Here is a 16,553-nt window from a genome sequence, read left to right as displayed (position 1 = left end):
CAGCACTCTTGAAACAATTAAGCTTTAGATTTAACTAAAAAATAATATACTGGTAAAACCCTAGAACTGTCTAACTTTAAAAAAAAAAAAAATTAAAAATTTGTTAAATGTTTTCATTTATTCTCTAATGGCAATCATTGTTTATTGTTCATTGTTCACTCTTAAGTGAATGACCAGAAATTTAAAAAAAAGCACAAAAATAAATAGTATAGGACTGAGTTTTTACAATGTATACAGCAAAATTAAACTATTACCAATCAAAGGCTGACTATTCTGCTTTAAAGATTTGGACAACTTCCTTTTAAGTTTACATTTTTAAAATTAAAGTAAACAAAGTGTGACATTTTTTTGTTGAGTCGTGTTCCTTCTACTTGACATGCTTGATATTCAAAGAAACTGCTGGGAAAATTCAGTTTTTCAGATGAAGTATGAAATTTCACACGAAGCAAAGGTGTTTTCTGCTGTTTTTACATGTAATTGAATAGAAAATGTAGATACCCAATTAAACTGTCAGATTTGAGTACAAAGTTAACAGATAAAAATAACGAACAGTATTAACAGTTATATTTTTGTCAGTGACATGCTTAAACAAAAGCTGCGTCACTAAGAGTAAAAGAAAACAGAAGCCTCAGGTCTGAACATATCAGGATCAAACCACTAAAAAGCAGTGTTATCAGGCATATTTAAATAAAGTTTTATTATTGTTTTTTCTTTTTTTACCCTGGTGGTAGAGGATCAGAGGATGCAGCATTAGAGACCGGCTGCCTGGGCTTGACCCCGTCTGCAGTTGTTGTTGCATTGCTGCTGCTGTTGCTGTTGCTGTTGCTGCCCCCGGCTCCGGAAGCATTCACTTCTCCCGTAGGCGGGGGGGAAGAGGACGAATTGGAGGATGTCGTGGCGGTGCTGGTCCCTTGGGTTGCATAGGCCAATGTGGTGGAAGCAGCGGCGGTGCCGTCTGCAGGTTTAGCAGCGGCAGAAGCGGAGGCTACAGGAGACGCGGAAGTTGGCAGAGACGGCGACGTGCTGTTCGGGGCTGCAGCCGAGTCGGCCTCTCCAGCGCAGTCCTCGTGGCTGCCTGTAGAGGGCACATCTGTTCTTGCTGAGGACGTTTGCCTGACAGCAGCCTCACTGGACTCCCCATTTACTGCAAACACAGAACAGTGGTTCTTTTTATTTGTTCGCATGATCTGACTGTTTGATAAGTGATAGCATCCAAACATTTGCAGCTGTTGCATCACAAGAAAAAAATGATGAAATCAGTGGTGAAATATGTTTCTCAGCTTTGACAGCTGCTTACTAAGAAAAAATGAAAACAAAACTCAAAATTTATAATAATAAACTGTTTATCTCTAAAATAGAGAATAATGTATTTACTAACAGGAGATTTAAAGCTCATAAATCTTAGTCAACTTACTAAAGACTAAAAATAAAACTTTGAGATAAATAACTATCAGTGTAAACTGTACATTTAAAAGTAGATTTAAAAGAAGATAGAAAAATTGCTAAGAAACATTGAAAAAATTCTGCCTTCTTTCATTTTAAATGACTGTTATGGAAAAAGCATTTTTGCACAGGCAGCACTATATCTGCCAAACTCTTTTTATTTTTATTTTTTTTTACCAAAAATACTTTTTACCAAGAAGAAGGGATCTCCTGATCAGAGATTTTGGCCTTAATTCGAGTTATTTTATTCACTTTATTTTTATCATTTACCACTCTAATGGCAAACTTTTGTGAATAAGCTTAAACAATCAAGTACAACGAGAAGAAATAGCTAACTTTAAATCAGAATTAATAGGTGATAAATATACATGTGATAAAGTTTGATGACTGTAGCTTTAGTAGTTCAGTAACATTTTTGATCATATGTGATTCATATCCTTACTAAAATTTCTTAAATATTAAATTATTGTAGCAAGAATATGACTATGAGTTTCCATGATTAGCTTATACCAATGTAACCATTTATTTTAGTAGCTTTTTTTTTTCTCACTTTTCTCAGATTTTGCCTTTTGTAGACGGTCCTTTGAAAGCTGTCTCACTCTCAGCATTTTTTTTTTTTTTGGAATGCCTCTACAGGTGGTTGTTTAAATTAACACTAAACAATCACTAATTAGTGTCCGTTTTAAACTTTTATTGTCAAAGTTTCTGAGCCTGGAAGTCTGAATCTGTGAATTTTGCTAACTTTACCAAAATGTTTTCCTGTTCATGATACAGACTTCTACTAAAAGTATTTATCTGTAATAAAAGGCTTGAAATTAATAGCACTGATCATAATAAAAATGACATAAATATCTGATCCCTGACAGGATGTAACATCTGATTTTGATTGAGTCTGACATTACCTGATTTGGCCCAGATTCTGATCATGTGATCAGATCGAGACAGCCCTACTATTTTTGTCTTTTACGAATTAACTACATAAACATAAAGATTTAGCGTAAACATGGACATTTTTAGGAATTCTATTTAAAGAACAGAAAACAAACTCACCTATTCTACTTTGTGTCTCGCCGTCTGATGGCTGGTGGACTGGAGTGGAGTTAAAGGTTGCGTCTCCGTTGACTGCGTGATCACGTGCTGGGCTACAGGAGCTGGAAGGCACCTGACCTTCTGCGCCGCTGGAGGCTGAACAGGAACCCGACCTTGGGCCCAACTCTGATCCATTCATTGTGCTTCAAGGAGAAGGGAGATTGTAAATGAAATGAAACAAGATAGCAGCAGCGCAATGAGCAGAACTGAAAGGCCTCCTTTGTGAGATGAAGCTTTTAGAGCCAGAGATGAACCAGCAGGACGACCAAACCAAAACCAGCCGTAGAACCAAAGTTCAGCTAAGCCAAGACCTGCAAATCCTGCAGGGAATCAATGATCCAAAAGTTGAACCACCAAATCATTTGGGCTTATGCTATCTAAAAATATAGGTATAAAATCAACAGTTTTTTTACTTAATTGATTACTCTAAATTGTCCGAAGGTGGAGATTTGTGTGAGGCTGCAACAAACTGATGACCTCTTCACTGTGTACCCTGTCTTTGCCCAACAGTAGCTGGGATAGGCTCCAACAACCCCATGAGTTCTGAAGATGGATGGATGTTTCCTGTTTCTTGTAGTACATGCTTTCCACTCTAAACTAAGAAACAGCTCTGGCACATTCCTCCAGAGGCTTTACAACACAATAGGGAGTAGGAAACTTTGTATAATAGCATTAAAACGCTCTAAGCAATGACTAAGCAGGATAACAGCAACCAGCACTGCTAATCTAGGGGTGCTGCTGACCTTGAGAGAAGGAAATGACTTGTATTAAGGTTGGAGAAAACTTGTTAAAAAATCTGGTTGATTTACAGTGTTCCTCTCATGATTGTGTAGTGCTGTGATCAGGACTATAAAGGTTTTTGTTTTTAACTGCACCACACCGCCCACATCGTTTCCTTCTCTGACTTCCTGTTTCGCTCACATCAATCAATCACAATCAGAACAAAACTTGTGACAAACATTCTGTACAAAGAACACTGTCCTTAAACTTTTGAGAAATGACACCATGCAGATAAACAGACTAAAAATAAAATTGGCATTTGTTTTTGCAACACAGTGAAGAAAAAATAAAAGGCAGAAAATTCCTTTGTACCATATTTATAAAATATGTGACGTACACTTGGAAAAAGGATTATGTCACATACTTGTGTTAGACAGACAGAATTGTTTATTGCATAACTGAACAGAAGTGATGCTATTTGTGTTACACAAGAACTTCTGCTTCTGGACGGATAATTAGATTTATAAGAAAATAAGTTTACTTCACTTTGGACATTTAAAAGTGGAGCACTTGTTGTTTTTACTTTTCCTGGAACAACAAAGGAAAAGCTTTAAACAAAAACCTAGAATTCCTCTTAAGATGCTCTTTAGTTAATTGCCATGAAGACAGCACTTTTTTTTAGAATAGTTTTTTACTAGTAGATTCAACACAAAACTGTTTCAACACAAACTAAAGCATAATCATTGAACGCCAATCTTTCCTGTTTTAAGGTGAAGCAAAACACTTTAATCAAATCAAACTTTATTCATAAAGCACTTTTCCCACTTTATTAACACAAAGTACTTCACAGAATAAAAGCAACTTTCAAACTTAAAAAAAAAACAACAACAAAAATTATTTAAAAAATAAAAAAAAATGTGGCAAAAAATTCCTCAATGAAACATGAAATGACATTGGTTTTGAAAAAAAAGGAAAGAGAGACAGACACAAAAATGATTAAGTGAGGAATCATATTTAGGGGGTTGTTAACTAATTTGTTGAATGGTTAACACTTTGGAACCGAGGGTCTAAATCTTAATATTTGTCTACTTTTAAATTAACATCTGTATTTTCAATTTGAAAGACTATTCGATTGCTTTTCTGGAATCATTTTGATCAGCATAATTTCACCTATGTGACACTAACTTTATTTGGTCATTTTTCCCTATTGGATTCACACACTAGATCACTAGAACACTTAATTCCGGCAAGGAAAAAAGTGATTAATTTTACTGCTCATGCCCTAAAAATGTTCAACGAAGCTATTTAGCAACATGGAGTAAAAGTTTTAAGGCTAATTTATTAACAAACTGGTTTATATACTTTTAAATGAAAATGAAGGAAAAAAAATCACAGATTGCTTTGTGCCACTGTTTTATAGAGCGTCATCACTGGCCTCACACTTCCATGTTGTGTCCTTTCTGATAATGTAATACAAACTGTTTGCATTTCAGTCTGCCTGTGTAGCTTGACCTTCAAGGTAGCCAAAAAAAAAAAAAGAATTCTGGATGCACTGGTGACAATTTGGAATTTGTCCTGGAATTCTGTTTTTTTTGTCATTTTTTTCTTTGTTTTTTTTCTCAGTGTTTCCTTATTGTGCCAGTGAAAACGAATAGAAGAAAAAAGTATTTTGGAATACAGTTTGATCCAGGATTTCTGCTCGGCTGGAATCTGATCACAGGTGGAGGCGAGTCTGCCTTCTCCTTTGTGTTCCAGGGTGTAAGTCTACAGCTTGCCTCCTGCGACGGCAGTGGGCGAGACTTTCATAGTGAACCACAGAGTTTCTGCAATTTTTAGACGATGCTGATACTTGCTGTTCTAGAAAAATCTTGTTGCTCCCCATCCAACATAAAATTTTGATCGGCTTTCTAGTTATCGATTTCTAATAGCTGACAAATCTACTTTGTTCCCCTTGGGTCATCTGCTGCACGCTGGAGCGGCCTGATCAGCATTCATTTTTTAACCAAAAAAAAGATCACCTTTGTCCAGAAACTACAAATAACTGCCATATTCTCTCTTTCATCAATTAATTCTTAATCACAGAATATTAAAATAAGTTTAATTTAGATGTAGTTTTACAATGCTGATCTCCAAGACACCCACAGGTGTCTGTTGGTTCCAAAGGGTTAAGGATACAAGGTTTTAGTGCTGACGTTAAGAATTAGGGGTGACTTATTTCCTGACTTTTTTATTTTTTTTTTAAGTCATACATCTATGTGTTGATTGTGTGTTTTAAGGATTCAGCAAAAAAGACGTCTGGTGTAATTTCTGGTCCAGTTTTTGTCCTTCACGTTGTGTCAGTAAAATGTTCCATTTGATTAATTTGGAATAAGTTCTGATCATCGTCTTGTTTCCTTCTGGAAGACGCATGTCTCATCTCCATTCAAAAAAACATTTTGGTTGAATAAAAGCTGCTTCAAGTCAGAATCTGCCAGATGAATAAATGATGTTGAGCTTGATATTTTCTCATATTTGGCTGTTATCTAGTATTATTTAAAAAAATGGGTTGATGTTGAAAGTTTTATGACTTTAATTACCCACAGAAAAAATTACCATATGTGTTTCATTTTCCCTTTCCTGACTAGATAGAGCAAAAAAGTAAATAAATACCTGTTAGCAGCCCTTGACGAAGATGAGGAGGAGTCTCCGTTTTCATGGACAGCGTCGCCATTCTGATGGACTTCTGGAAATAATAAAATAACATTTTTTAAAAGTTAGCAACAGGTAGCCTGTTAAAGAAAGTTTTTACTAAATGAAAACATATAAAATAGGTTTTGAAGTCACAGAGAGGTAAAAAAACAATGTTTTTAAAAACATTTCACTGTTCATTTTGATTGAAAATAATGGTAACGCACCTCTAATATAAATACTGAGCTCACTAGGGGCAGTTGATGCATTGCCATTGGTGAGAGGTGGCACTTCCTCATAACTGGTGATCAGCCCGTCCAGGTACACCATCAGCTCCCCTATAGGCACCGTGACTCCTTTCTGCTCCACACTCAGCTTCAGCACCTCCTTCACATTCTCCACTATTCATCAGAGACAGTCATTATGACTCAGGAGGCGATACAAATAAGTAAAAAAAAAAAAACAACAACCATCAAGTGATGTATGACATTTCATTTGCATACATTTTCTGTCATGCTGCTCCAAAGCCTGAATTAGATCCAGTTTGGCTTTGCCCAGCAGAGCATCTGCTTTCAGGGTGTGGTGACTCCATACTTTGAATTCCACTTGTGTATGTGGCGTTACATTCCTAAACATAGAAAATATGCATAATTATTATTAAATACCACAATGTACAGAAACAGCAAAAAAAAAGAACTACATAGAAATGTGGGGATAACATGATTTTATTTTATTTTTTATCAACAAAGAGTCCAAAGATGTCAATAAGCCTTCAAGTGTGAATTAAAAAATTATTTCTGGGCAAGTTTTATACATCATATCAATAAATAATAGAGTTCAGCCTACTATTTGAATTTTACAATAATTAGAGAGCCACTCTGGTGGATGGTGTTTTAAATATGTTCTTGTGGCATTTTTCTGATGATGGAGGACATATTTTAAGAAAATTAAGCTTCAAATTGCCTTTTTAAGTATTTCTTTATTCAAATTGTTGGGAATCAGGAGCATAGACAAAAAGGCAGTTAGAAAAAAAACTGTATTTGTTACAAAGATAATACGACGGGCACGCCACAATCTCTCCGCTCTGCTCCATTCTGATGCATCCACTTGTAGAAGACTAGATTCATGTAAGTCTTTATTTTCTTTGACTGAGCTGGAAACTGGCACAAAACTTCACGGCTAGATTGCTCCAATATTACTTGCACCTGTAATGATAGGTTGAGGGTGGGAGGGGCTGTAAGCTAGTTGGAGAAAGTGCAAACAGAAACCTCTCAGTTGAGGGTAGCAGGTAGGGAGACAGGGATGCTTTGCACCAACGATGCCGCCCACAACTCAGAGCTTAATATCTAATGAACTACTGCCACTTTGAAAAAACTGTGCTCCAGATAACGACAAAAGTGTTGGGATTTTGGTTAAAAATTTAATAATAATAATTAAAAGACCACTGGAAACGCTTTGAAAATAGATCTAAAGATGGTCACAGAGCGTCTGTAATGTCCTTTTTTAGCCTGAGAAATGCTTATATAATACAGTATTCCTATATTTCCCTTTTCTGGTGCCAAAACACTTTAATGCTTTCAATGTTTATTCGTCTCTGAAGCAAGATATTCACCTTTTTACCTCACTGACAAGTGACAGATTGTATTATTATAAATGTAATCCTTAATAGTGTACATTAAAATAATATAAGAACCCTTTTTACACAATTTCATCCCTTCATCACAAACATCTTCTCCCTCTCATCATTTCAAAAAGCATAATATTTAAATTACATAATCTAGCCATTTGATTTCTCATCCAAAGCCAAAACAAATAAGCCTGAAAAACACCAATCATTTGGGTCTGATGGTCATGAGCAGAACCCTCATCAGCTCATAAAACACAAGAACACAAACAAGAGTTGAATCGGAGATGGCCATTAACATCCATGATGGCATGTTTTGCATTTGGCTGAACCATCATCATCAAGCAAGAGCCCTGCGATGTTCAGGCTCCTGGGGCCATTAGTGTGGTGGAACAAAGAGCTCTGTGTTTCTTCATACAGCTCATTCCTCCTTCTTCAAGTGAATATCAGATGAAGCTGTTTGCAGTCAACTTAGAGATCTCCGAAAAATAAAAATGTGTCGCTTCTATTTATCTTTTCTAAATTTCATCAATTAGTCTTTAATGTCAAAGGTAGGATTTGAGTACAAAGTTTCTTGCTATTTTACAATATTTCCTGATTTACTTGAATGCAAATACAGTGAGGCAAGAAGCATTTAGTCAGCCACCTACCTAAAAAGATGAGAGGTCTGTAACTTTCATCATATGTATACCTCGACTATAAGGCAAAATGAAAAAACAAATCTAGAAAATCACATTGTCTGATTTTTAAAGAAATTGTTTGTAAATTATGATGGAAAATAAGTATTCAGTCACCAACAAACAAGCAAAATTTCTGTCTCTCACAAACCTGTAACTTCTTCTGTTAGAGGATCCTCTGTCTTCCACTCTTTACCTGTATTAATAGCACCTGTTTGAACTTGTTATCTGTACAAAAGACACCTGTCCACAACCTCCAACAGTCACACTCCAAACTCCACTATGACCAAGACCAAAGAGCTGTCTAAGGACACCAGAAACAAAATTGTTGACCTGCACTAGGCTGGGTAAACTGACTCTGCAATAGATGAGTAGCTTGATGAAGGAGCAATTATTAGGAAACGGAAGATATAAAAGCCCACTTATAATCTCCCTCCATCTGGGGATCTCTGCAAGATCTCACCCCATGGGGTCAAAAATAATCTCAAAAACAGTGAGCAAAAATCCCAGAACCACACAGGGGGACCTAGTGAACAACCTGCAGAGAGCTGGGACCAAAGTAACAAAGGCTACCATCACTAAAACACTACGCCTCCTGGGACTTAAACCTAGACGTGTCCCTCTGCTAAAGCCAGTACATGTGCAGGCCCGTCTAAAGTTTGATAGAGAACATTTGGATGATCCTATGGTCGCATGAAACCAAAGAGAACTTTTTGGTAGGAATTCTACTCATTATGTTTGAAAGAGAAACAATGCCGAGTTGCAGCCAAAGAACTCCATACCTACTGTAAAGCATGGAGGCGGAAACATCATGCTAAAGAGTGGCTTCGTAAAAAGCATTTCAAGGTCCTGGAGTGGCCTACAGATCTCAACCCCACAGAAAATCTTTGGAGGGAGTTGAAAGTCTGTGTTGCCCAGCAACAGCCCCAAAATATCACTGCTCTAGAGGAGATCTACATGGCCAAAATACCAGCAACAGTTTGTGAAAACTTTGTGAAGACTTACAGAATGTCATTGCGAACAAAGGGAATATAAAAAAGTATTTAGTTGAATTTTTGTTATTGACCAAATACTTATTTTTCACCAAAATTTACAAACAAATTCTTTAAAAGTCAAACAATGTACTCCTTTGGATTTTTTTCTCATTTGTCTATCAGAGTTGAGGTATACCTATTATGAAAATTACAGGCCTCTCATGGTAGATTTTGCACAATTGGTGGCTGACTAAATACTTTTTGCCCCACTGTATGTGGAGTTTTTTTTTTTTTTAACTAAAGCTGACAGAGGAGAGCGGGGATTGGTTTTTACACATTATCAACAACATAAAAAAATCTGTCTTACAGCGTGAGCCTCTCGTCCCATTTAGGATTGGAGGAGCTGTGAGATTTTGTCGTGCGGTGTGACTCTCCATCCGCTGTCACCTCCACGTAAATGGCGGTCCCAAACAGGCTCTTCTTCCGTTTGAGTTTGGCACAGGAAACTGATCAAGAAATATTAGGAAGAGAAGGTGTTAAAAAATAAAGTTTTCTAATAAAACACCAAAGTTTTTGGACTCACCGATGGCATGGAGCTGCGATGTATGTCTGTGGTTATGGTTAGTCTCTGCTCTGGATGAGGCCGTGGCCATGTCATACACCACAGTGGGATGCCTACAAAACCCACACAAGAAAAGATGAATACAACTTGAACCAGCTTTAAAAAACACCTACTGATACTAATTTGGGAAAATGAAATTTAAAGATTAAGACAAGATTTGACAATTTGAAAACAATTTTTACTAAAATCAAAAGCAATGTCAAAGTAAAATCACCCTCTAGAAAAGCTCACAATGGGAAACAGTCACATTTGATTAGAATCTTTGTTCTATATCAATTGGTATAAACCAATTATATTTATCAATGCACTGAATGTTTGAATTTTTTGCTACTTCTGTCACATTAAAACAGGAATTGTAGGCATTTACAAAAGCAAAGGCTAGAACATTTATTCAGTTTTGCTAAATATTAATTTGAATTATGCATTAAAACTGCAAAAGTGGTTTAGAAACTCTAGCAAACCAATCATTTTATCAACAACAATAAACTATGTTGGTGTCAAGAACAAAAACAGAGGGATATAACATGCAAACTCAAAACTTTGAGCACGAAAACTTAACTGCTGAAGAATATTCTCTGCATTAAAATGAACTTTCTTGCAGGAGCAACTATGTAATTTTAAACTGGATGATTTAAACCACAACCTACACACACAGTTTACTAAAATCAAAGTGATATCAAATTGAATCTTGCATTTTTGTTGTTTGTCATCTAAGTGCAACAAAAAAAGTTTAGCATTTAAAAGTTTAATAAAAAGTACAATAACAATTGCTGCATCAATTTAAATAAATGTGTACTTATACTCACAATTGATGTGTTTAGCTAGGCTCTCCGGTTTAGCCCACTCTGTGTCCCATGATGCCACTGGAACTGGAGAGAGAAAATTATAAATAATAAACATGAATGTAGCCTGGCTCATTTGAAACACTTAATTTATTTTTTTCCTCCCTCCTTTTTTTTAATGTTGAAGTAAAAGAGCTGGGGGAACCTCTTTTAAAAACACTTTTAAAACAATGTTTCTGTAAATAAATGCACCCTTTAGACATTTATCTTGTTAGCCTCATCACCCCCCATCTCTGGATCACATGACCCACTTCTCTACTGTTTTTTAAAAGAAGCTTAAGCGATTTTTCAAAGTAGATAATCTGACATAACTGTATACTAAGCAAGGATGGTACTAAAGAACTGTCTACTAAGCAAAAATGTATGTTTGTACTGACATTCACCCATTCATGTTTCAGGCACTAATTCATCCCTTTTTCTCATTATTTGTCAAAACTATTGAAGTCTTCGCTGAATAATTTATTTTAATTTATATTTTTTTCTGACAACATCCAACCATTCATTCACACACACATTCACACACTGACAGCTCCACTGCCTAACAATGGCACCGACCTATAACCATGAGGAGCAACGTGGGCTTCAGTGTCCTGGCCAAGGATACTTCAACACATGGGTGGGAACTGAAGCTACATTCTTCTGATCAATAGGAAAAGTTGAGCCAGTCTAGACTGCTGTGGAACAGAGCTCTATTATAACTGTGAATGAGACAGTAGCACCAAGTTTTTCTGACCTTTCCCTGGCTAGCCGGGAGCAGGGGTCAAAGACAACACCTGTTTCTCCTGTTTCAGCAATCCCTGACACTGATGACAAACTACTTTTTCTTGTAAAAGGACAAACAAGCCCACTGTGTTGCATAGACACAGCCGAGTAGATTTCAATAAAATCAAAACCATGCATTGCGTTTCATATATTATAACACATTTATTAATCAAAAAGTCTGAAATGTTATTCATCTATTGCACTTTGTACAAAAACATTAATGTGTGGGTTTTGTTTTAGTAATGATCAGAGTTTTTTTCCTTTTCAAATTGGACCAAAATTAAACATTTTATGATCATTGTACTGTATCTCATAAGCTGTACCTCATTGTTTACATACCATTCCAATACGGCATAGTTCTTGGGTATCTTGAACAATGGTAACAGGCTAGCGTGGCATCTTTTGCAATTTATCTTACTGGCCGCACCTTTGTGTCCTGCTACAAGCTAATCCAAAAACGTAAGTGCAAATTTGACCCCTAAAAAATCAAAACAGCTGATTTAAAACGAAATTACACCCGTAGATCATTGTCAGAAATAAGAAATAAAGCAATTTACATGGAAGACAGTAAAACAACTTTTAGAGTAAAATTTACATATTTAACATTGGGGTCAACAGAAAATTGGATACTGCCAACAGTGATCTTTCGGGGAACTGTATCCTTTTGTACTTAATGGTTTCTACAACATACATGCGGGGGGGGGGATTACTTTCAATATGCAACTCTGTATGCATGTGTACAACATTACTTTTCCTCAAAAAGACAACAAAAAAGTTTGAGAACCACCCCCTATACTGAAATAGCATGGCTTTCAACCTCCACAGTTTAGCTATCATGTCACCAACAGGATAAAACAACAGAGTAACATTTCATGAAAATCTATAGATTTTATTGATGCCATTATTCCAAAACAAATACTACTCACTGGTTCCCTTTGATAACTTTTTCAACTTTTTAAAACATTACTCCTCTCAATTAAAACAAAGGCAAATACATTTCTAAATATAAAACTAAAAAAATACACACATTTTGCATAAGTAATTACTGGTGAGTGACATTTATTGCACACATTTGCAAAACACTCATCCATTTTTCCCCATAGGTTTTATAGGCCAGATAGTCAACTTCAACCACAAAGAAACATCACATACAACAAGCTCCGAGTTCACAGTGAGTTGATATTTTACCCAAAAGACTGTAAAGATGTCAAAGAAGAAGAAAACACAAGGGTGTAAAGCTACATAGAAACTAGGTGGAGCAAGGAAAAAGCTTAGCGATGAAAGCTTTCGAGTCCAAAAATGCAAGATCACCATAAGAAATTGAATCTTACCGTAAAATCATCTACGACATGCAGTTTATGCCGGTTTATCTGTTCCTCCTCATCCCCTATCGAGACAAACTGACGGGACAAGAGTGTCCAGTATGAGCAGAGGAAGGGGTGGCTTTGTGTTTACATCAACAACAACTTGAGGGGGGAAAAACCACTCAACTTTTTGCTCCTGTAACCTTTGCGACTTTAAACATCTGACAGTAAGCCATTGTCCTCGTGTTCAAAAAACCATGAATAAATCCAAACATAAGAAACTCATTTTAATGTTAATTTTCAGACTATTTTCTTTTCATTTTAACAACATATCCTAGCACACTTGACGGTGTTTAGTAACATCAGGCTAAGGTTAAGGACATCCCCTAAAGCCAGGTGGTCATCATCTACACTGATCAACAATATCTATACCTATATTGAAACTGTTTCTTGTGACATAAAATATTTCACTCCAAATGTGTCAATGTTTGTCTAACAACATATTTTAGCATGACGGCAAGCAAAAATGCCCCTTAACTTTTTTACATTAGAGCTTTAGCTATATTGTTTACATTCTTTTGCCGACAGTAACTCTTCGACAGTTTACACAATTAAAGTAATTCTAGCGGATTCTCAAGTGATGGCAGCAGCTTTGCGCTTATAAGCAATACTTTACAGTCCCCCTATAACAATTCTTTTATTATTAAAAAACGTTCCCAGTAGTGTTTTAATTATGATGAAGACATTTTTAACCAAAATTCAGCAACCTAAATGTCTTAAAAAGCCATTTTTCATGTTGATCTGAAGCCTTTGTTTCCAAAGTCTCCTATGAGGGGGCGTGGCTTTTGGTGCTGAGCTGAGTAGCCCCGCCCCTTTACACTTTTTTCTGGTGAATAAAGTAAAACAATTGTTTCAATCAACAGGTCTCAATACCACAGACCTAGAATCCTTATTAATAGAAAAATAGCTTAAATAATCTGCTATCAGAAACATTGTCTATGGCGTTAAGCACAGTACTAAATGATTGTGCATCTCACTTTAAGTAATTCCACATCAATTGATCATTTGCTAGCTAACCTTAGGTTACAAGAAAAATCCAATGAGTGTCGAAACTCTGAACTTAAATATTTTTTTGTAATTTTGAAGCTATACATTTAGATATAATGGCTGTTAGTTATGCAAAATATAAGTTTTCTGGTTACATTTTTAATTTGGTCTTATTTTTTTAACTTCCAAATGCAATTCCATCCCAGTGTGATGAACTCTAGACTCAGGAAGCAAATAAATGTTAACAGTTACCGCTTTTTATTGCTTTAAAACTATTTGTGATATTTTAGGGATAGCAATGCAATGCAGACGAACAATAAAAAGTAGAAAATCATCACAGGACATACACCAGACTCCTTAAGAAAAGAGAATTATTCTAGTCAACAAGAGCAAAGCAGCCAGAAACAGTTGCTTCTTTGTTTCAAGGACTTGTCTGTTAGCAAGAAGGTCACAAAGCATTTCTCAGTCATTCTCTGCATCTTTGCTGCAGCAAACAACCACATCATTAGAATCACATCTGAAAAAAGTTTTTTCTTTGTAACCCCAGACTAGTTCCATGCACACATGCAGAATTACAGTCTGCATGAGTATGTTTGTGAACAAAAACAACTGGGAGTAAACGCACAATTTACGTCGCACATCTTATCTTCATGGTACACTTGCTCGGCGTGTGCAGGCTTTACTCCTCAAAGCTGGTTTCATTCTTTTTGATGATGAGTGTGGGCATGTGAGTACAAAACAACAACAAAATACACACACAAGCACAGAGCATTTCTGTACAAACAAGAAAATGTGCAACTCATAAAAACTGCCTTTTTAGAGTGATCTTTGAAGGCACCAATACCAATTTTCATGACAAATAATGATTACCAAATATTATAATTGGGAAAAGTAGAAATACAGATGTTTGCTGACTCCTGATTTTTGCTATAAGAATCATGAATAAAAGCATACACTAAAATATGTAAAACTTAAAAAAAAAAAAAAAAAAAAAAGTGAAAGGTCACAGTTTTAACCCCATGACAACAGGATTATGTTCCAGCTATTAAATAAAAGGTTTGTTTTTGCTTTTATGGATTCTAAATTAATACAATTTTGGAGCCAAAGTGGTTTGATGCATATTTCCATCAATGGGTGTCAAGGGGTTAGGTGCAGTGCTCTTTTCTCCTATCAAAGTGTCTTTCAAAACTGTAGTTCTTAGTGGGGGAAAAAGAACAAAATGTAACAATAACTAGAAACAGCAGCAGCCTTTATGACACGTTTCAGAAAGTAACCTTCATTTTTACAAATTGTTTCTCTGATATTAGCAGCAATTAATCCAAAGTACCAATTTTACAACCCGGTTACGGGTATGCGGGTATTTGTTTTTTTTTTTTTTTAACCAAAATCTAAAGATACTTAGGGGCCTCAAAAATAGACAGTAGAACATATGTGTATATATAGGGTTGTCAATGTTAACATGTTAATGCAAGCGATTCATTTATAAAAATTAACCTGTTAATATTTATTACGCCAAATTAATTAAAATTTGCGAAGCAACCTTCTTCCGTTTTGCGAGGCTTCCGAACATTATCCTGTGTATACAATGATAACAGAAAAGAAATAAATATTAAACAAATTTTTTGTACTTTATTCTTGCTATTTTTTAGGTTTAGATGGATTTTTTACATAAAGCAGACTATTTGATTTGTGGTGCGGCGCATTATCACAGTAACATGACAGCAGCGGAAAATGAAAGCAATAGAAATGCTGATCGTCATGATAAGTTAAATAATGGATCAGTTCAGAGAGAAAGTTCACTTCTAACTGCTTGTTTTTGTCTAGAATATGAAGCTAAAGTTTGCTTTATAGAAGAATATGTACTGAGAACATTTAGGCTATGTGACCAGAATTTCTTTTTAACCCTTCCGCTCTCCTTGACTTGTTTACATTAAAAGTGGGGTCATCTGGACCCCACAAGATAGTGCGCTGAACTTTTTATCATTGATTTTTGAGTTTCACAAATGTCTGTGGCAGACACAAAATCCTGTCCACTTTTGTCATGGGAGAAATCACACATCAATATATGGGTGGAGTCATCTGGACCCCAAAGATAGTGGAAAGGTTAAAGGTGTGAATCCATACCCACCAGCCAATCAGAATCAAGTATTCATTTAAAGTGCAGAAAGTTGTTAATCAGCATCTTAGTTTTCTTATAATAATAGTGCAGACCTTAAAAGGTTTTACAGTTCTTTAGAGTTCTGCTTGTCTTACTGTTCATGTGTTTTTGTGCACACAAATTGCACTTCTGGGATATCTGAGTTAACACTTTATAAACTTAAAACAGTAAAAATGAAAGAAACATTTTCTTACAGGCCAGTTTTTGTTCAAAATCTGCATTTTGTCCCAAAGGATTTACCTGGTAAAACATTGTGATTAATCACAACCCAAAAAGACCTCAGAGCTGTTTTGGTGGACGTGACAGTACCAAGCAATGGAAACATCAAGAAGAAGGAACAGGAGAAACTGGAGAAATACCAAGTGCGCAAGAAAAGAATTGGAGAAAGAATGGAAGGTGAAGGTGACAGTGGTGCTTGTGGTACGTGGAGCACTAACCCCCAAACTGGAGGAGTGGCTACAGCAGATCCCTGGAAAGACCTCAGACATCTCAGTTCAGAAAAGCGCAGTGCTAGGAACAGCTAAGATACTGCGAAGGACCCTCACGCTCCCAGCCCATAATAGCAACAATCCAAAACATTACAATGTTTTCAGGCTGTTTTCTCTTATTTTATATAAAAATTGA

At 36.0% G+C, this 16,553-nt stretch overlaps 1 protein-coding gene across 2 annotated transcripts in view; it reads right to left on the bottom strand.

The window, feature by feature from the left end:
- LOC112151160 (NEDD4-like E3 ubiquitin-protein ligase WWP1) overlaps nucleotides 1–16,553 on the bottom strand; it is a 36,149-nt gene that overhangs the window by 11,702 nt on the left and 7,894 nt on the right. The window contains exons 2-10 of one of the 2 annotated variants that reach the window (XM_024279872.2): nucleotides 12,752–12,820; nucleotides 10,623–10,685; nucleotides 9,778–9,869; nucleotides 9,562–9,700; nucleotides 6,423–6,547; nucleotides 6,147–6,320; nucleotides 5,902–5,974; nucleotides 2,494–2,675; nucleotides 721–1,144 (exon numbers count right to left, since the gene is read on the bottom strand). In XM_024279872.2, coding sequence (XP_024135640.1) covers nucleotides 721–1,144; nucleotides 2,494–2,675; nucleotides 5,902–5,974; nucleotides 6,147–6,320; nucleotides 6,423–6,547; nucleotides 9,562–9,700; nucleotides 9,778–9,847 — 1,187 coding nt within the window. In that variant the 5' untranslated portion in view covers nucleotides 9,848–9,869; nucleotides 10,623–10,685; nucleotides 12,752–12,820. The remainder of the gene's footprint in view (nucleotides 1–720; nucleotides 1,145–2,493; nucleotides 2,676–5,901; nucleotides 5,975–6,146; nucleotides 6,321–6,422; nucleotides 6,548–9,561; nucleotides 9,701–9,777; nucleotides 9,870–10,622; nucleotides 10,686–12,751; nucleotides 12,821–16,553) is intronic. The other variant, XM_024279871.2, reaches the window with a different exon arrangement.

The sequence above is a fragment of the Oryzias melastigma genome, linkage group LG20, assembly GCF_002922805.2.
Source record: "Oryzias melastigma strain HK-1 linkage group LG20, ASM292280v2, whole genome shotgun sequence".
Taxonomy (NCBI): domain Eukaryota; kingdom Metazoa; phylum Chordata; class Actinopteri; order Beloniformes; family Adrianichthyidae; genus Oryzias; species Oryzias melastigma.
Note: the sequence above shows the minus strand (reverse complement) of the source record. Positions and strands in the feature narration are given on the sequence as shown.